The following is a 21912-nucleotide window of genomic DNA, read 5'->3' on the forward strand; positions in this document are numbered from 1 at the left end:
AATGTCACAGACATGAGTCTCAGTTGAGCTCAGTGGTGTTAAATGCTTCATTGGGGAGAAAAAGGAACTCTGTTCAGGGAGTTTTGTGTCAATGAAGGATAACAGGAGCCCTGTGACCCCTGTTGGAACGTGAACACACAGGAAGTGTCATGGTAATAAGACACATTATGGGCAGCTTGTAAAAATGCTGCTCTGGTAAAGTAAAATGACTGCTGTCTGTAAGTGATACAGCAATTGATACTCAACATTGAATGGAAAACATAGGGTTAGAGTGCTTACAGCCAACGTGATAACAGCGATAATAACTACAACTTGTGATGATTTTGATTATTCTGTTTGTCTTTTATCAACTTATTTACTTGTTATTGTTCTCTGGGTGTGAATATGCATATGTCCATTTCAAACTTAAAACTGGATACTCAAGTTTAGAAATGTTAAAGGTATAATTCACCCAAGAATTAAAATTCAATAATTATAATAACTCAAAATGACGTCATCATGTTTTTAGCCTTAATGTCCGCTGTTATCCTCCTCTGGAATCGCATTCACACGTGGATGAGAGCATATCGTGATAGCGGTGAGTAGACAATGAGTGAATTTTCATTTTGGGGTAAACTATCCCTTTAAATCAAAGTCAAGGGGCTTTTGTCACAGTATATTGATTGAAAGTGCTGTGTACCCAAATCACACCAAATTCTACATTGGACTTCTTTGGGCTCCCAGAAACTCATCTGCAATGCCAAACTAGTACGGCATGAATCTCCACCAAGGCCATACAATCATAAATCTATCTGTCAAGCTCTCACATTAATAATACAAACTAAATCAGATTATCTGCACCTGCATGTCTGATGTTTTGCATCAATATCCAACCATTACCTCAACTCTGAAAATATCTGACAATACTCAGGAATGTTATAAAAAAATCTCTGGACCTAGAAGGACTGAATGAATCATTTGACCATCCCTTCCATCAAGGTAGGTGCTGATCAGTTTAAAGCTGTCTCCTACAAACACAGAGATGGATGTAAATAACCTCTTTGGATGAATGCAGGGCTAAATGCTATTAATTGATGATTCTGACTTTTTACAGCAAATTTAGTCATTATTGCTTTACATTTAAAGTCACACAGTTTTGTGGGCTTCGAAAAATTTATGACTAAAGCTTATGAGACTGTCGTAAAGGGCACGTCTTGTTTTCAGGTAGGAACAGTGATCTTCGGCTTGCACACCCACAGCGAGGTAAGGTAGTTTCCAGGGAACATTGTTCTGAACTTGTGGAGTCCACCAGCAGCTGGACAAGGTCCTGAACTTTTAACATGCCTATCCAACATTCGTCTTTAGTTTTCCATAGCAACCCACCCCCTTTCCCTTTTTCCCAGGACAGAGGGTCCCACAACCTAGGGTGTTAAAGGGGAGTTAAGGGGAGGGGTGAGTCGATTTAGGGAGAGCTGTCCTGAGAAAAAGGGCGTTTCTGGGGAGACTGAGAGCTCACTGTTCTCCAAGAGCTTTCATTGTTGCCACTTAGCAACAGCGTGCTGTCGGCATTTCAGAGGGCTGCTTTTCACGCTTGTCAGCGTGCCACAGAAAGCCGTACACATGCACATGAAGTGAGGAAAAAAAGCCTGGTTAGTGTCACCATAACAGATGCTTCTTGTATGTTGCCTCTTAAGTCAAAATCCATAAGCTAGCTGCCTGACGTCATGCAAATGATATTCCATTTCAAGTGTGCTTGTAAACCCATTCATTTCAGATTGTGAGCCAGGATGAATGGCCACCTGTCTGCCTGCAGCTATGCATTGCAAACAAAAATGTCCAAAAAATCTTCAAGTTGCAAAACTAACACAACTGTTTGCCTTTCAGGCTTACTTCACAAAGTTTGTTTTCAAAGGAAATGTTTGTAAGCCGTAGCCTGCATGCTCAGGGATATTTTCCAGATGGTGGACACTCCCTCCTTCGCCAAACCCACTCACCTGTCCTTCCTCTGAGGAGACAGAAGAGGAGTCTGCAGTCAACACCAGCTGTTTTCCAACTGACACATTGGAGGAGACACTCTCCCCACCTCTCCCTGTCCTCGCCCCTTCCCCCGCCAAGGTACGCCTTCACGTCTCGAACCTCCACTTTTTCCTCACAACACCCCTCTCTGGTTGGCTGGTCTTTACAGCCTCCTCTTCAACAAAAGAGACAAAGGAGGCAGGGCCACTTTCCCTCTTTTTCCTCTCTGCAGAGACCAGCAAAAGGGGGGTTCAAGACCTACAGACCGTCTCTTTCAAAGCTTCAGAGACTAAGCAAAAGAGTCAGCAGGAAACCACATCAGCTTGGGCTGGTTCAAAATAGTGTGAAATATTCTGTGCACACACACTGTAATCATTCATTTTCTATAATCTTGTCACATTATGTGGTGTATCCCCTTTTAGCCAGAACCTGAGAAATGTTTAATTTTCTGCAGCCCTGATTGGCCTTCTCTGCCCAAATACTAATGAAGTCCCGGAAGCCAAGAGTTCTCTCTTTCGATGATTCTTATGCAATGTTACAGTTGATGATCTCTCTTAATGGTTCAGTTTGTAGAATTTGGTGGTGAATTTGCATGTTGCAGCTGAACGCCCCTCACCTCACCCTCCCAAATATAAAAAAAAAGTGTGGTAGCCTTCAATTTTTATGAAAACTCAAAAAGGTGTTTAGTTTGTCCAGTCTGGATGACTGTAAAAAACATGGCAGCCTCCATAGAGAGGACCCCCTTCCGGTGTAAATATAAAGTATTTAAATATAAATGGTCAATTCTAGGGTAAAGAAACAACAATTTGTACAATTTAAATGAAACACACTAGTGAGAACATTGCTAGGATTCATTTATATGAAATTTCTGCCAATAGACCCCTTTCACCTTAAAGCTTACACACTGGACCTTTGGAGGGGTCGACTGATTAACGGATCCAAGACTCAAGTCTCGAGCAACAACTCACCCACAGCACTAATTGATTGGTTCAATGTTATGATGGTTGTGATGTGCAGTTTCTATTTTGGAAGTTGTAGTGTGTATTGTTGTTTTAGCCCACCTTTATCGCTACAAACGAATAGAAATCTAGAGACGCTACACCTTATGAAGCAGTAGTTTTGTGTCGGAGTTTGCATTATTGTAAATTCTGACTTCCGCATTTTCATTATTAGTACATACACATTGGTTCTAAATATCAGTTCTGAATCTCCTCAATGTAAACTAATCTGTATCATTCCTGAAAAACCACATCAGTCAACCTCTCTTCTCTTGTGTTTGTTATATATGTTATATCTTCCTTGATGCGTGAGACGACAGGACTGCCAGCAGCCGCAGAATGTACCTTGCGCTGAGCATCGCCCCCTGAGCAGTGTCTGAGTTCCAGGAACTCATCATCAAAGCAAGAGGAACAGTGGAAACATAGGTAGAAGCCGTGACAGTAGCTACATGTTGTTAAGGTCCTATGTTGGAGACCAACTGACAGCATTGCACAGGACCACACTGGAAAATGGCTGAATGACAAACACTGCCAGTGTAGCCCCACCCCACAAAAACTCCAGCTAGCTTAAACACAGCTTTTGAAGCAAATTAAGTGACCACTCACATGCATCCTCCAGAAGTCCTGCATCCACTGAAAAGTGTCAGCGAAATACAGACTTTTAATGTGAATCTACTTGATTCAAGGTTTTTACTGGATTCAATTTTCAGGTCTGTTTTTAAGGAGGAGGATCACTGCTGATAATTCAGCTCCCGGTAAAGACCTCCTAAAACATAAATACTGAAGGAATCCTGTTCTTGAAGAAAACAACTCCTGTGAATGTTTAGAAGCTCACATGAAATGATGCAAGATTGTAAAATCTTAATGGACTGCTTAGGTTACTATCTTTAAATTTAAAATAAAGATATACAGGCTCAAACCAGACTCTTGTTGGGTGTGCTGTAGTAAATTTACCAACCATGGTCTTGTTCTTGATAAGCAGTTTTTATTATATTTTTTCTTGTTTTTCAGGTGAATACAACCAAGAGAGGAGCTGATCTTTCTGCCGTCAGGAGATCCCCATCATGTTTTCTCTCATGTATGTGTGGAATGTGAGTGTGAACACGTACCCTTCAGTTGGTCCTGGCTGTTGATCAGCACAGACTATTACTGTGTTGCAGTGACACAAGTAGTCCACTCCTGGACAGGTCTTCTGATATAGACCTTCCACCAAAAACCACAGAAAAGCCTTAACATGACTAAGTCTTTTCAAGTCTCTAGAAGAGTTTTACTGCTTGACAGTGTAATTTTCAGCTTTTCTCTTTTTAACTTTCTGATATCTTTTCTGTTTTTTTCAGGTCCAGCACCTTTCAACTCTTTAATTAAATGTCCTTTCAGTTAGGGTATGTTGAGTATATTGTTATAATGTAGGTCAGAAGTAAAGGCAGGCCCTTGATTAGGACCATTAAGTTTGGGGGTAAAAACTATTTCTTCCTGCGATCCACTATTAGATATCATGTGCCAATCACAGCAACAGAAAGTTTATGCTTAAATGCTGCAATTCACCTTTTTGTGTTCAGAGCTTTCGATTTGTCTTGTCTATCTGTTCTTGACTTATGCTCAGACACTCAGCAACACGAGGCAAACAAGTCTGGACCTGTTGTTCATCTGAGTTTTACACAGCGGAAACAGTGAAATGACAGTGATAAGATTGAGTATTGAATCTCAATGGTTTAGCTGTTCATAGAAAAAATGATCACATATAGAAGTGAATTTTAAATCTGACTAACTACATGTCCTTTTAGTGTTCTCGTTCATATTTTCTGTGACTGTAAGACAAATCAAATAACTGGTGAAGAAAAAAAAATAAGCCCCTATAATATCATCGATCTGGGTTTATCATTCGGATCAAATTTACATCACAGTACTGACAGTATAGAGATGATTATGGTTCAGATTAGGGGTTGAGAAATTGATGCCTACCAGTGAAGTACCTCATAAGGATAGAGGAACAATGGTGTGTGCATGTTTGTGTGTGTTCAGCACTTCCTCCACCCTCAACCACCCCAGGTGGAGTTCTCATCTTCTCACTGCGAGTGCAATTGACAAAGCCCTTCTCATCCATGTCACCCTATCTCGCTAGCTGGCCTCTTTCTCTGAGGGCCCTCTACAAATAGCTGCCTAGCCCCACAGAAAGATGGGAAATGATACGGGAGCACAGGTATGCATGAATGCAGGTGCAAGGGAACACTGAGAAATGAGAGCTGCAGACAGTGTTCAATTAGAAGTGTTGAATTATGGAGAGGAAGGGAAGTAGGAAATTGCTTTAGTTTTTCGATAGAGCGTGATATAAGGAGGGTGAAGTTAAGTTAGATCTAAGCGAGAAAGAAAAACAGTATAAACGCAGAATGTAAAGAACAAAACACAGAACAGATTGTGCTAAGATAAGGGCGGAGTGAGAGGAGCTGCAGGTTCTGGATGTACATTTCCAAACTGTAAATTACCATTTCAAAAGGTTTCCCTGAGGGCAGTTTGTTTTTCTGTTTATGGCTCAGCCTTCATTATCTCAATTTTTTAGTTTGTTATGATAGCTGACTCTAAACACAACAATAACCATGGGCCTAAAGGGTGGTACATGCAGACACAGGGTAGGGGCACACATTATCAATATCAATCAAATTTTATTCTATATCCCACATTCACAAATCACAGTTTGTCTCATAAGGCCTAACAAGGTGCAACATCCTTTGCCCTCAACCCTCAACAGTAAGGACAAACTACCAAAACAACCCATTTAACAAAGGGAAATACTTTTTAAACCTCAGAGAGTCACATGTGAGGGATCCCTCTCCCAGGACAGAAATAAGTGCAATAGATGCCACCATATATCACAAAATGCCCACATAATGAAGCGGCTTCCACACTCTTGTACATAATTTAGAGTGAACTGCTTTGAATAAAGAAGGTCCTGTACACTTTTGCCTAAATTCGTTAATATATTCAACCATAAAGTTGCAGTGACTAATTTTCAATCATACTAATCGGTTCAAAGGTTGATGTAGAGGTCCATGCGAGCATTATGTCAATAACGTTTTTGTGTTTCTCTGTCCAGCCCAGGCTAAGGAGGCAGACTGTGCTCGGGTAAACCATCAGCATCACGTGTACTCTTGCTTCAACACTGACCTTAGGCAAACACACCAGCTTCATTCATGAGGGAACAATTGTAGAGCACACATACACACAGTGAATGGCGTGTGGTGGAGGTACGTAGCAGCGCACCACGATGAGTTAATAATTCACACTCTTAACGAGTACTTCACTTGCAGCTTCAAAGGGATTTCAACACAAACTATTTAACATTCTACAGCACTGCATGTATCTGGGTCTCCATTTACATATCTGAATAATGAACTGGCTACACTGTCTAATGAAATCATCTGGGAATCCTGGAGGAGTGCTATTGCTGATCTTGTTATCCAAGAAAATGTGCAAAATCAGTGCAGGGACATGCCATAGAATATGTTATGCCAAGAGAAGAGCATGAAACTACCAATTTGATGTATTACAACATCTTCAAATCATTTTCCAGTTACACTGTCAGTGTACAGGCAAGATTCACTGTAGGGGTCTGAGATGAGGCTATATTTAATGTCTGCTATCTAGAGGTGTCCCAAAGCATGTTTGTGGTATGTAGCAGGAGGGGTATCAGTTTCTGTGCTCATCTATTATCCCTCCACCCAGGGTTTGCACCAGCAGTACATTGTCACTAATCTTGGTGCATCTGCTGGCTCACAAAACCCCATTAAACAGCTAGAGCACTTTGATGAGGTTACTGACTTAATACTTTGTGACATAATTAAATTGAGTATTTAATCTGGCCATGGGAGTGGAATAGACCTAGACCCCCGCCGGGCATGGCAAGCATTCACATATCAAGCCTGGCCTTCCAAACAACTTCTTCTTTGATCCCTTTTGGGGCAATCGTCCTCTAGAAAATGTCCAACAGAACAAACTTCCTGTCAGATGACTGCACCTTTGTGTCTGTCATAACCCACAAAAGCAATGAAGTGCTTTGAAAAAGTTATATACTGTGGGATAAAGGTTGTTGTACAGTTGAAAAGAGAATCAAATGACATCCAACCCTGTGTGAAGGCAAATATATTAATAGCCCTTATAAATGTACGCACTTAAAGGCGGGGTACAAAAGCTTCCCATCAATTAGAACAGCAAATCTCCATAATCGCTGATAAGCTTCACACTTTCCAACAGTCTCCACTTGAAGGCAGTTAAAGTGTAGCAATCACACAAAAAATGCCAGAAGTAGAGGAGTGAAGAACGAAAAAGGAAAGTTTCCACAGTTTGTCAACTCTACAATGGACAACTGCTGCATACTGGAGACCTGCTTGCTAAGATACATTTTTTTATAAGTTTCTGAATTTGACAAGCATGTCTATTTTGCAGCACCCAACCCCCACCAGGTTTACATTAGTAATGACTGCCAATCACTGCAAAGTTACTGCAGTGTCATTGGGTTGCAGTTATGACGACAGCTATCTGCTCTCAGATTTTTCTACTGCTCTGCAACAAGTTCGTCAAAATTCATCAACCAATCTTTCTATGCAACAACATATCTGAGTGAAAGCACACAGTCGGAGCACAAGCAGAGCAAATCTAAGCAAACGAAGGGACTATTTGAGTGAGGGCATTACAAAATCTGAACATGGAGCGGCTGTGGCTGAGCGGTAGAGCGGTCGTCCTCCTACCTTGGGCAAGATGCTGAACCCTGAATTGCCCCTCATAGAACAAAAAAGTGCTGATAATAGATGCACTGCATGAATGTGTGTGTGAATGGGTGAATGGAAAACTGTACTGCAAAGCGCTTGAGTGGTCATCAAGACTCGAAAAGCTCTATATAAATACAACCATTAAACCATTTACCATGAGATCAGTCATTTCTGCTCAAAAACTGAAACACCATGTTGTTGAATAAAGATGGGGAAAAAACCCATATGAGACGTCATGACTGACGGCTGAAACTGGCCTGTGATTGGTCCGACAGTTACCTGGATACCAGGGCTCCACCCCATGATCTCTACAGTGCCAACTCTGGCCACACATGGCATCACTAACACAATATGGTAGAGCCTGAATCGTTGGTCTGAGCCGACTGCACAGCATTCAGACACTTTATCAACTCCCGAGTTGATGATCTAGTGCCATAACCAGACCGTCATAGTTTATCAAACCCTCAGTCTGTCCTTGACGCCTCCCCACCTGTTCATTAACAGACTGACAACATAAATGTCACAGCCAACGCTGAGCCACACAAATCACGAGTGATCCCTTATTTCAAATCCTCACTTCGGTGGATGACAGGAGTTGAATTAGTTGGCTTTTAAGACATTTGTTTGTCTGAGAGCTGTGTGATGATTGAAGACTTTAACACCACATGCCCCCTGCAGTCCCTCCACAGCTGCCACACACACACTAAACAAGGCCAGCCTGCACCCACTCCTTCACCTTTTGACCTTTGGCGCCTTGACTACAACAGAATTTGTGAGGTGAGTCTTGTTTATTGGAGAAGTACTTTAACACCTCTGTGGTCACAAGTCCTCTCCATGAAACGTCTGCTGATTATTAGTTTAGTGTCATAATTAGTTTATGCAAGAAGTCAGCTCAATGTAAGGTTGAAATATCTCTAGAAATTCAATCATTCCAACCTTTTAAGTTTTCCTCTTAAGTTGAATTACTTCACTGATACAACAAAAAAGAAGAAAAAATAAACAACTGATCCTGAAATTCATGTCAGTGATAATTTCCCTTGAAATGCTTTGTCTGCATGTTATCTTAACTGAAATGACAGAAACAACAAATATCTTAACCTGAAAAGGTTTCTGTTTTCCTTTTCGTGTCACAGCAGGCCAAGCCTTTTAAGGTCAAAGAAGTAAACCGTAATGATGGCATTTATTCACAGTGTCAAAGGTCAATCTGCAAGTCCAGACAGCTCTGGGTCCTGGTGTCTGACTTTACCCAGGCACAAGACAAGTACGAGAACATGCTGGCTACCATTCAGCTAATAAACAAACAGTCATTCATTTCAGGGGCAATGAAAACAATAAGTCTCAGCAACTCCATTTAAACATTCTTCATAGTTGCATTCACTATAGTAATCTGACATGAACCACAACTTTAACCGGGGGAAGCAATGGGCAGCTTTATCTATACTTTTCACACTTGATCTATGTTTAGTAGCTGAGGTTTTCCCTGTATACACACCACAAATTTAACCAGGTTACAATGCTCCCAAAGTACCTTTGCCTTCACTCCCCACTGCTTCTAATGTGTTGGTTGGTCTTACATGTTTTTTTAAATGTTAAAATTAAAATAATTAAGTGAAAACCTGAAAAACGAGTCCCATTAAGAAGTGCAGACAATCATGTGATTGAATCCAAATAAATGAGCAATCATCATCAGGAGGGGATGTTCAATCTCATTTCCTGGCTTATACTAAGCCATCAATTATATTATGAGGCAATGGGAGCAGATGGCAGGGGGTGAAGAAGGCACAACACAGTGAGGTGTGGTCAAAATCTCCACACACACTCAGCCGAATCAAATATTTAACAAGTTACTGAGTTAATAAAAGTAGCATTTGACCTATAACTTCAGAAAGTATGCTTATCAGTCAGTGTGACTCCCTAAGGATGATGCTCACACCAACTCTCTTTATATGGGGTTGATGCAGCTGAATAAACAAGACTTTGTGAATGTGCAGACAGCATCATCACATAGTTTCTGTCCTCAGCTGCTGTTTCTGACTCATATTGCACAGTTATGTTCCATGAGCAGAACATCCTCTAGAAAGAGGAGCAATGACGGTTTTTAAAAGTACTAATACAGACTGCAATGAAATGCACGACATGTTTCTGGGTTGTTGGGCTTCACTGGCGATGCAGAAATAACAACTTTAAAAGACTTAAGACACATTTTTTTAGAACTGGCTGACTTTTCCTCACAGAATATCAATCGGCCCATAAAGCAAACCGTGCTGGGGGTTGCAGCGAATAATAGAACATGTAGAAAACATTTAGCTCTCGAGATAAAATGTAAAGAAATGAAGACAGAAATAAATCCGTGACGCGGTGCACCACAGACATGAGTTATCTGCTTTCTGAACTATTCCTGCGAGTTAAGCAACACTGTGCTTTCCGAGACTTCGCTGGTTTGCGCCACTGATGAAAAGTGTTGTTTATTTCAACACAATTCAATTATTGAAAATAGTCATTAGACTCATTAGAGCGCAGGAGCGACGACGCCCGGAGGATGGATTCGGGGAGAAGTGAGCAAACTCCCAGCGCTGAGCCACCGGTGGGGCTAACCTGTTAGAAGCTAAAGCGGCTAATATCAACCTGCGCGTCCACACTTTCTAATAAAACACAAGCCCGGGTGAGAGCAGCGTGGAAGTGGGTGAGGGTCAAAGGAACACGCGCACAAAATGTGCTGGGAGTGAAAACTTGTCCCAGCAGCAGAGGCGGAGGGACCCGGGAGGGACCGGGAGGGAGGCAAGTGTGGAGACGTACTTTAAAGTGGAATGAAGACAGAGGACTGCACACAGCCCGCAGTGCCACTCACCTTACCCGGTGTACGACTCTCCAGCCGGGGGCAGAACACGCAGCTCCTCGGTACCAGCGTGCAAACACGTTTCCACTGGTTTCATTCAGCGCCCGCAATTAGTCCCGCGTCCGGCGACGGTACAACGTTATCCCTGGAGGTCAGGAGATCACTGTCCTCTGCGGCTCCGCGCAAACTTGGGAATGTTGCTCCCGGGCATCAAACTTCCAGTGGCGCACACACCGCACTGCCTGTTGGACATGAAGCAGTGGAGTTATTCCTGGGTGAGCGTCCTCCGCTCGGTTCCTCTCGGTAGTAGGAGCAGGAGCAGTAGGAGGAGGAGGAGGAGGTGTCGGAGTCTCCACATGTGGCCGCTCTCTGGCTCACTGCTGCGTTCACTGACCCTTCACAGGCGGGATATAATGCTGCCTTCACATGCTGCTCGGATTTTTTTATTACGACGCTCAGACGTGTGGCGACTGTGAAACCGTGGCGCATTCAATATCCTAAAGCAAAATGTATGGCCCATAGATGGACCCGCTGCTACCGGATTCAATTTCAATCCACTTTAGATCTATGCGCTAAATCGCAACATACATTATCTCATTACCTTATAAAATGATAGATAAACAAAACAGTTCCCAAAACGAGCAACACTTTGCGCTTGTGGAGAGAAATAAGCTAATTCAATGGAAGAAACCTCGAGCTGAATCTAAACTAGAATCTGCCTCGAACAGAAAAGTTTAAATAAGTGTTTATAGATGTCATTAAGGAGAAATTGGAACGTTTCTCTCCCTACACACAGAGACGAGAAAAAAGAAGTTAAACTGCAGCAAGTGAGCAACATATGCACAGAGGCCTGGGCTCTCAAGTGGATCAGACTATTAAAGATCACAGACTGTTACACTTGGTAAGTATTAACTGAAACCATGTCACGTTAGATCCAGCATTTCCCCCAGAGCATGAAGCCAGCATTACCGCTGTAGGAATGACTGGTGAGTGGGAGACCCCTACCGGCCAAGAGGAGACATGCAACCTGTCCATCTGCTGACCTCACAGACCTGTTCAGTTCATCAGCATTACAGTTTGAACTGAAGGAGCAAACTCAATTATCGAAAAATGTATTACTATAAGATTTTATTCATCTTACAAACTAATGTTGGGAGGGCACGGACCATCCTTTAGAGTTTTCATACCCTACATACTGCAAACATAGTAGTACACATTGCATTTTGGGTTATTTCAATCACATACGTTATTATACAATTTGTGTGTTTCTTATTCACCTGGGTAATTTACAAACTAAACTATATATTTCAGTAGGAATAATTCCACAGCATGCATGCTTGCAGTATTCATTTTACTGTTAAATACGACACTTTAATTAGTATTGTATCAATGAATTAGTTGTTTAGTTCTACCTGCCATTGTTTCACAAAGGACAGGTATAGGTGTAAGTTGTAGCCCACTTATTACCCACAACCCAGAGGAACTGGAGCACACTACAAACCAAGAAAAGAGGTTTACAAGGCTACACTGTATGTGTACTGCAGTCACCTAATACATAAGTTAATAGCTGCGATTTCCTTGCTATTTTAAAGTGAGCGGGCGTCTGCAACTATAATGAAGCGTGAAATAAGCATCCATAAAGCATTACGCTGGTATGACTGGAACTGATGGAACTGAAGCTCTGTGTACTTCCTGTGCTCAGTGATGTTGTTCAGGGCCCAGACGTCTTGCACGTTTCCATTTACAAGAAACATGTCATGCTCTGAGACATCAGGTGCATTTCAATGGAGGCCACACACAGATTACAAAAGCTGCTGCACACTATTCTCATCTTTAAAGAGGCTCTCTCTTTTGGAAGAGTGAGGCATTCGCTTGAGAAAAATGAATGTTTCTAATTCCACTCTTGTTTTTTTTAATCTACCAGGATTTTTTTTATTTTGTTTGACTCTTAAGCGTGGCTGATGTTGGACAGAAAACTTTGTTGGAATTCTGAGACTTTAAAGTAGTTATTTCAAAATCTTGTTTTCACAAGTGAATGCATCGAGCCTCTGTGCTCCCCCGCTATCTCTGTTCCCTCTCCTAACAAGAGGGGACAAAGATAGAGAGGGAGAGAGGGTCTATTAACTCCCCCCCTTAATTCTCCTGTAGGACAGAAGCTAGATAAGCTTCGCTCACTTCACAGATCACTCAGCCCCAAACCTACCCCCAGCCCCCCACCCCCCACCCAGTTCAAAGACAAGAACACAAGGGTTATCTTGGCTGTCACAATATACTCCATAATACATTGATACATATCAGTATATACTGCAATGAAAAGAGTTGTTAAAAATCATGAATTATTTGTTTGATACTTTGTTTATTACATCATATTCAGTTGTTTATTCAAGGCAGAGCACCAGAAATAATACTGGCTGTCAATGCAACAAAATGGCAACAAATTAAAAGTTGTAAGAACTCCATCTTAAAGCCATGTGAAAAAATTTTGACATGCTAAGAACATGGTATGTGAGTGAAGAATCTTTTGAAGTTGATAGTACTGCAACACCCAGGAATTCTAGGGGCACCCTCTCAGTCCTCCTTGTTGCTGTTTGTGTGTATGTTTCAGAGCACAGGCCTGAATTCATAGCAGGGTGACAAAGAACTGAGTTGGAAAGTGAAAAAGCAGAGTGTGAATGAGCATGCCTGTCTGTCAGCAGCAACACACTGCATTCATGTCCCTGTGAGAAACACTGAGCCATTCATCCCCAGAGTTCACACACACACACACACACACACACACTGCTCTTGGTTATTCTGGGAACCAACTTGTCTTCAGAGGGTAGCTGGGCTGGCTGGCTGTATTAGCTGATGGATAGTTAGAGGGGGGTGCAGGACTACTTTTTCTATATTTATTTCCATATGGCCAAACACAGACAGACCCTTCAGTCTCTGCTCGATGTGCTTTAATGCAAAACTGATGGGATTAAAAAATCAACTATACTTCAAAAACCCTTTCAGTTTTCTTCCTTCACCATAGGTTAATGGAGGATCTTTTTTTTGGGGGGGGGGGGATTTCTAGCAGCACCACTGAGACAAGCATATTGCTAAAGTGCAGTGGACGTTATTATTCAATTCAGTGTCAGCTGAACAGATTGTTTATTCATTTATTTAATTGTGTATTGCAGTGACTCTTGTGGAGTGGATAAATGACTTGTGAAGTCCCTAACATGGAGCATGCCATTGTTAGACCCCTGTAGCAAACACAGATCAGTCAGCAGCTTCCATTATTCATGAATCCATATGAAGTCCAAGATAACAGCTGTACAAACTATCTCCTCACAAGGGATTTTATTTCAAATGTGACTGATGTGATGTGTTATATGCGGCTTTTCTTGATCAAGTGGTCAGAATAAAATCAACGTCCATAAGAGAGAAATTCAAACCATCAATAGCTGCAGATCTTTAATGAGGAATGATACAATTATTATTATCAATTACTGTTAGTGTGTGTCTGCATGTTGTCTGTGATATATGGGCCATGTCATTTAGAGAAACAGCCTTGAAGGGATTGTCTGTTTTCACTGTAAATAAATCAAGTGTTGAGCCACTGAAAGTAACTGAACTCTGCTGATTGGCTTCCAGACATCCTGCAAACCATTAGAGGCCCACCCCATTTGTTTATCTGTCAGCAGGGTATCTCCTAAAAAGGTGTAATGAAATTGGTTCATAAGTTCAACCAGGGGCCAGTGATGAAATGAACTGTATTTTGATGAGATTCCAGATCCAATAGTGCCACCTAGTGGCGCTTGTAGAACATATAACTCATATTCCTCTTACTGCTCAAGACAGGTCTTCTAATGAGACAGCTTCATACAGACTTATTAATATTTTTAATGTTTGATGAAAAACATTGTGATCATTTAAAGTTCATCCAGCCTTTCCTGTAGTATGAACATAACATAAACGGTCATATTTGACAACATATCTTAGTGGTTATGATTCCGATTGTTTAAGTTGTTTCACATCAGAGATTCTGATTTGTTATTATACACAAATTAATTATACATAACTGCTTATTAACACTAACTCCAAGGTCCATATTGTGCATGCAGGGCCTGGGTAGAATAGATCATCATGAGGTCAAGGAAGTAGCTGGATGGATCAAACAACCCAATAGTTGACCATGAAGGAGAAGATATATACACTTTTCCAGAGTCTGACAAAGGATCAACACAATTCCAAACAGTTTACAAGTATGCATGGCAGAATTTATGTTAAACATGTGATTTGTTCAGATTCCACCATAGTAAACTAAATCAGGTTAACTTCCCCATCTGTGAAGAGGTGTCATTTTCATCACATACCATCATAGTACAGTAGCTGACAAAGAATATGAGGTTGTGGAGAAACTGGCTAAAAAAGCTTGAAACAAAAAGGATAACAATATTTTAGTATTTAGTTTTAGGAGATCAGAAGAAGAAAAAATACGTATTCATCACAGAATAATGTCACCAGTGCAAAATCTGGGTTGACGATGGTAAAGGAAGTGAGAAGCAATGATGAAGGAAGATGTTTGGGACTCATTGTCGGAATATATTACAAAGACAAGACAGTTTCAGATGAATGCTTCAACTTGTAAGTACAGTATACACTATAGTGAAATGGTATAGGGAAACAGTGCATACAGATGGGTTGTAGGAACTAAATGAGTGAAAGAGAAAGAGTAATGACAAGGTGCCAGGTATGAGAAGGAAACAAACTGTCTAAGGTTCAGTAGTAGCTTTTTCTTACTCTTGTTGAGGGTTAAGGGCAGAGGATGTCACACCTTGTTAAAGCCCTATGAGACAAACTGGATTTGTGAATATGGGCTATACAAATAAAATGTGATTTAATTGATAGAGAGCATGCCTCCACAAAGTTCAAACAATCCTACACATGATTGTCTAGTTCTTATTGTAGAAACATAGAGAAGAAAGGAAGTCATCTGATAATCAAAATTATTTATTTGTCAAAAAAAAAAAAGTTTGGTTGAAATCAGTTTAAGAGTTTTTGTACAACACAAACAAAAGAACAAACAAAGACTAAAACATAACTAATAAATATCTAATGTCTGATATGCAAAAATATACTGGTAAAATATAGAGTTGCACTTTAAAGCAAAGAATGGGACATTTATCCCTGTGACGAATTTTGGAGACTCAGGCTCAATACTGATTCTAATGAATATGCATTCTGTAAAACAGACAATATTTGATAATCACCCCAAGAGTCGGTATATTTTGAAAATAAATGTTACTTTATTCAGATTCTTTGAAACTGGAGAAGCCCTACTATTATATAGATATTTGCCAGCAGTATATTTTAATTAGTTCCCGGACAGAGGAGGAATCAGATTCAATTCACATTTTAATTTGATCTCTTTACTTTTTTCATGTATTTTTCTTTGGAATGGTCTCACTTAGGATTTCTGTGTTTGTGCTGAATTGTGTATATTTAGATTGAATTAGCTCAGCCTTGTATTATTGTAAAGCGGACGGTAGATGGCGGTAGCACCGTTCCTCTTGGTTTTTGGACCAGTGTTTATACCAAACGCGTGGAAGAAGAACATGCGCGCGATCGAAAAACAGACGTTCACACGCGCGCGCTTCCGTAAAGTAGTGACAAAGATGGCGGCCGCCGCCGGATCAGGTAAGAAGACTTCAGCCACAGTTGAGTCAGGATCTTTTCCTGCTCAGATCTGAAGAATGAGCTTTTCTTAAATGTCACGTTAGCTGCTCGGTGGTTTCATGATGTACCTGAGAGCAGCTGTAGTGCGGCTGTGACCGGATCAGGAGCAGAAAGTGCTGCCATTAGTGACGGCAGCTAGCTGATGGGGCTGGCTAAAGCTGGCCCACAGTGCACTGTCTGCAGCAGCAGCAGCCGCTGTGGACCAGTGTGCAGCCCACCCCCGCCACAGACACACGGTGCGGGGACCGAGTCCGCTCCAGAGGTCGCGTTCCTCCGCTGTGTGTTGTTGTGTTCACCCGCCGGCAGCTCGACGAGTGGAGAATCTGACCGCTGAGGTGACGCTAGCTGTCCGGGGGGAGCCCAGGCTCTCGGGGGGGGGGGGTGCCCCTGGTTAGCATGACCGGCTGTGTTATTGTCAACACGCTGTGTGACAACACAAACCCAGTCGTGCGGCGGATGTAAACATCTTCACCTCCGTGTTTGACATCGAGAAGTTCAGAAGGAGAAACTTCCTCATCAACCAGCGACGTAGTGTCTCGCTCTTGTTAGCCCGAAGCTAACGTTATCGCTTATAGCTTGGTGGATCCGGTCATGAAACACTATTCCAAACACGAAGAGCGTGTGTGTTTAAACCATCAGTGGAACCTGTTGCTCCGTTTTATCTTGTGTTTTGTTGAACTGTCTTAGTGTGGAAATGTCTTGGACCTTGTTGTTTGTTTCCCAGCTGTCAAGAGCTAACACATCCCATCCACACAGGAATGTCAACCCTTGAATTGAACTGAATAGCTATCCATTATAATGCCATCCTGTGTCAAGTGCTATCTTGTATTTTTTTGTAGAATATATTAATAATCTTATCATTGTCTATTTTGATACATACGATAACGTTTTTCAATGCACAAGTTATTCTATCCTATTTTTAAAAGAAGGTAGATTATACTGGGTCACAATGAGAGTCACAGACAGATATATGAACATATAAAGAGGATACAGCCTTATCATTCCAGTGTTGTTTTAGTAACACTTTACTTTAGCTCTGCCTGGCCTCAGCATTTTGTTCAGGGACATTTTTGCGTTAGGCACAACTTTGTTTTCTCTGCGTGCAATCAGATACAAGTCGTTTAATCCTGCTCTTGTGTTCCTTTGTGCGTCTGTCTGCCTGTGTGAAGGCGTCGCAGTTCCTCGCAGTTTTCGTTTGCTGGAGGAACTGGAGGAGGGTCAGAAGGGCGGTGGAGACGGCACAGTGAGCTGGGGCCTTGTGGATGATGCCGACATGTCACTGACTTACTGGGATGGCATGATCATTGGCCCTCCCAAGGTGAGCCACCCTAGTTCTTAGAGTAAGTGTTATTATGATCCATAACGCTGCCAATCTTCAGTTGCCCAGAAGCATGCAGCTTTGTTTTAGATTGAAGAACTGAAAGGAATGCAGGGTTTTCTCTATCTGCATTTCATGACTTATGCACAGTGCCAAAACTTAACAGTCTTTACTTTTCTGGAGAGAAACAATACCACTAACAACAATATTATATAATATTTAGTTTATTCAAAGTTAGGTTTAAAAATGGGGTTGACTTTTAGGACAACTCTAGTCGTCTATTACAGAGTGGTGCATAGTTATTTTTAAACTCAGTGTTTCTAGGCTACCACGTGTTTTTGAGGGTATCCTGAGATTTTTCCAGTGTTAATCAAACGTCAAAGTCTTTGTCCAGTATAGTATAGTCTCTGAATGCTGCTCTAACATGTTCTGCCACAGAGGAAATAAACTCATGACGAGTGAAAACAAGTTCTCTGCTTCTGCTGACGTCTTCACTGAAGAAATCAACCGGAGAGAAAAATCTGTCCTTCAGCTAACTAGCAAAAACTGAAGTCTCTCTTTGTTGCCTTTGAAACAAAGACAGAAGGGACCATGTGGCACCTGGCAGCACTGATAAAAGTTGAAAAATAGGAAATGTTGGATGCTCCCCAAATGCTGCAGCCTTGGTTTTGTCCTCAATGAATAAAGCTCTCTCTATTTAAAACAGTGGAGGAAGGTGTGTGTTACCATGTGCTAGTGAATCACTGTGTTGCCAACAGCATATCAAACAGAGGCTGCGTTATGTTAAGCTGCGTGGGTGTGCTGCCCTCACAGTAAAACAAACAAGGGCAAGGAAATCCTCTTCTAGTTGCAGGTGTGACGCTGAATCACCATCCAATTATGACCTGTACTGTAGTCAACAGATCAATATCCGGTCAGACGACTTTTTTCAACTTGTGTATGCCAAACATGCAGCTTTCATTCAGGTCTAACTTTAAATTAAGCAGCTCTTTGTACTTACTCATTGATAAAGAGCACGAAGAGGCTTAATCTTACTGCTGCAGTTAAGTGGTTAGACGAGGAGCAGTAGACAGGGACTATTTGCAAATCATCAAGGTAAACATGATCTGTTTTTGTGGTGTTGCTATTAGTACAACACAGTGCAAGTATGTCAACTGTGTAAATACTATGAACATTTACAATTTCCCTCTCAACCCATATTATTTTTTTTCATGCAAAAGTTAGGAACTTCTGAACATTATATTTTCGTGTTGTATCGTTCTCCCTGCAGAAATGTAACATTCTTTTTTAACACATAATAATGTCAGAGGTGATGATGTTCTAGATGCTGGAGACGTGATATATATGGGCGGGATAACAACCTGACATGTTGTAGTCTGCTGTCAAATGCAAAAGGAAGAAGGACCTACATGTGTAGGAGACGAGCTGTTGTTGGAGCAATTTGAAACAATTCTGAAACACAACCTAATGTTTCCCGTGTACAATGGCACACGCTTGCTTAATGTACGTGTTCACATATTTTTTCAGTTGCTAGTATGGACGGGGATTCAAACAACGATATGGAGCCAAAACGCTAATGTGGACAGAGATCGTTTTAGTTTTAGTTTAAGTAAATTATAATGGGTGAAGAAGTGATGGCCACTACATACAATCAGAAGCTTCTGGACTAACCTGGCTCTCATTTTTTGACTTGCAGACCGTCTATGAAAACAGGATATACTGTCTGAAAATAGAATGTGGACCCAGATACCCAGAGCATGCCCCTGTGGTCCGCTTTGTGAACAAGATCAACCTGACCGGTATAAACAGTTCAACTGGTGCGGTGAGTATCTGAGCTTCATCACACATACGCTCCACTTAATCCAAACTCTAGGTTAGATCATTGTAAGTGTTTTTTGATATATTTAGAATTGAATTAGGCCTTTACAGAACTCTCACAAACAAAAAACAAATCTGCTGCTGCCTGTTTAATTTAACCGACCTCTACCTTCAGTCAGAATTTACCTCCCGCTCACACCTGGTATGAACATCAGATCTCACGTTCCTGCTTTACACAAAAATAAACCACATCAACTTCATTGTTGCAGAAGCAGCAACACCCATTTATCCAGGAACATGAATGTGAATTCAGCAGCTTTTTATAGAGATCATTTCTGAGTAATGAGTAATAAGTCCGAGTATGAGTAATTAGAAAACATCAGAGGAGCAGAATATAATCAGTTTGCAGTGCTGATCACCTAATATCGCCACAAACAAATCCATGTATGGGCAGTGAGAAGCTTAAAAAGGCCACATTCACACCTGTACTTAGGGTTGTCCACTTGTGATTGGTTCACTCAGGACAGAAGTCATTACCAGGTCTGAGCAGGGCCGGAATGACACAACCTGTATTTTTTAGGTGTTTCTGTCAACTTTGATTTATTAAAAACTCTTATTACCTAGTTGTAATTTCTTTTTCTTGTCCATTTTAAGTATGTAACTTAAACATCAGGTTGCAAAGTGTTTTTTTTTTTTTCATTTAATAAAATAGCACCCCACCCTCTGCCACTTGTTCTCCTTGCAGGTGGAGACAAAGGCGATGGCAATGCTGTCCAAGTGGAGCAACACCTACAATATCCGCATGGTGCTGCAGGAGCTGCGACAGCACATGATGATGAAAGAGAACAACAGGCTCTCCCAGCCACCGGAGAGCCAGGTGTACAACAACTGAGGCTCCTGGCTCTCTCTCTGTCTCTCTCTCTATCTCTCTTTATCTCTCTCTCACACACACACACACACACACACACACACACACACACACACACACACACACACACACACACACACACAAAACGCACACACACACACAATCCATAACATTTTACACTGACTCTCATGTTACCCAAGACTCTCGACTCTGCTTCCTCCTCTGGAGCCTCTGATTGGACGGAGAGGGAGGTGCAGGTGAACCAGACCTCCCAACCCAGTGCCCAGTCATCCATGAAAGCTCACGGTGCAGACCAAGCATTCGGAAACAAAAATACTGTACATCTTAATATTGTTATTTTTTTATTACCTTTGTGTTCTACATACAGATTGTAAAATAACAATGTCCTGATCGGGTGTATCAGTTACGTGTGTGTGCACACTGGATTCTTCATGTCAAGTGGGGACAGTTAGTGCTTGTTACATGGGTATTGTGGGTCAGGGATTTGAATCAACTTGCACAGCAACACAAAAATACTACTATAATCCCGAATGAAATGTGGATGTTGATGGTTAGAATAATTTGGATAATATTTTCACAAAGCTGGCACCAACATATCTTGCAGTATGCTGAATCAAGATTTCCTTCACATAGAAAAGAAAAGAAAATGACTCAAAACACCATAGTGCTTGGTCTTCCAGGCGACACTATATTCTCAAATCCCCCAGCTTCTGCAATCCCGACAATGTGAATTCTCCGGGCCGTTCCTTAAGTGAGTGCATGTCTGGTACATGGGAATAAACTGCTACTAGACATTCTGCTACGTATTTATCAACAGGGCACTGCTGTCTCACTCATGCTCTCAGACCTGTCTTCAGTGTGCCATATGGTTCATAGCTCTTTGTGATGGTGATTGATTATTAGCAGGGGGAGGGTGGTGGTTTCTTTTAGTTTTTTTGTTTTAGTCTCTCAGCTGATCCATGTATGCTTCAAGGAGTCACCTCTCATACAGTGTATGCCCACTGAACACAATGTATGGCTTTGGATGTTTGTTTTATAACAGGTTTAATCTAATCAGGGTGTTAATGACCTGTTGCATGGTTTTATTTGAATTAAACATTATTACTTTTTGCACGTGTTTGTGTCGTGATTTTCTTCACTGTATTCCATATGTTTAACAATACAACTTCTACTGAAATCAATACTGGATAAACAAAAACCACAAATGTTTTTTTTTTATAGAAGATACTCAAACCAACAAAAAACGTCCACATCCAATCCTACCGCCCCTAATGTCAGCTGTGTGTGTGTGTGTCAGAGGCAATAATAAATGGACAAGCTCTCGATGGCTGTAATTGTATTGGATCTGATGGACAAGCTCTCCATCAGGCCCACTGTATCAAAAAGTGAAAAGCAGGAGACAACATGGTGTCTCACTCAATCAGCATAATCATATGAGAACAGCTGCCATTCACCCTCGGGACCACGTGACTCACACAAAGGGGCTAACAAGTAGATTTGTAAAAGCTAAACAACCAGTGGTTATCTGTCACAAATGATCACAATATGTTTCCATAAAGAGGGGTGTGGTTCCTTCAAATTAACAATCT

The 21912-nt window shown here is 41.4% G+C and overlaps 2 protein-coding genes across 7 annotated transcripts in view; one reads left to right on the plus strand and one right to left on the minus strand.

The window, feature by feature from the left end:
* Nucleotides 1-10980, minus strand: part of plxnb1b (plexin b1b) — a 101206-nt gene extending 90226 nt beyond the window's left edge. For 2 of the 6 annotated variants that reach the window (XM_069513699.1, XM_020086471.2), the window contains exon 1: nucleotides 10610-10749. The gene's annotated coding sequence lies outside the window, so the exon portion shown is untranslated. Of the gene's footprint in view, nucleotides 1-1973; nucleotides 2042-10604 lie in introns of those variants that run through there. The other 4 variants (XM_020086469.2, XM_069513707.1, XM_020086472.2 and 1 more) reach the window with 4 other exon arrangements.
* Nucleotides 10981-16096: 5116 nt separating this feature from the next.
* On the plus strand, nucleotides 16097-21436 carry LOC109629017 (ubiquitin-conjugating enzyme E2 variant 1-like). Its single transcript, XM_020086490.2, has 4 exons — nucleotides 16097-16259; nucleotides 17468-17616; nucleotides 19313-19438; nucleotides 20180-21436. Exons 1-4 carry the CDS (start codon nucleotides 16112-16114, stop codon nucleotides 20324-20326), a joined length of 570 nt encoding a protein of 189 aa, XP_019942049.2. The 5' UTR covers nucleotides 16097-16111; the 3' UTR covers nucleotides 20327-21436.
* The last annotated feature ends 476 nt before the right edge of the window (nucleotides 21437-21912 follow it).

Source organism: Paralichthys olivaceus, chromosome 2 (assembly GCF_024713975.1).
Source record: "Paralichthys olivaceus isolate ysfri-2021 chromosome 2, ASM2471397v2, whole genome shotgun sequence".
Classification (NCBI taxonomy): domain Eukaryota; kingdom Metazoa; phylum Chordata; class Actinopteri; order Pleuronectiformes; family Paralichthyidae; genus Paralichthys; species Paralichthys olivaceus.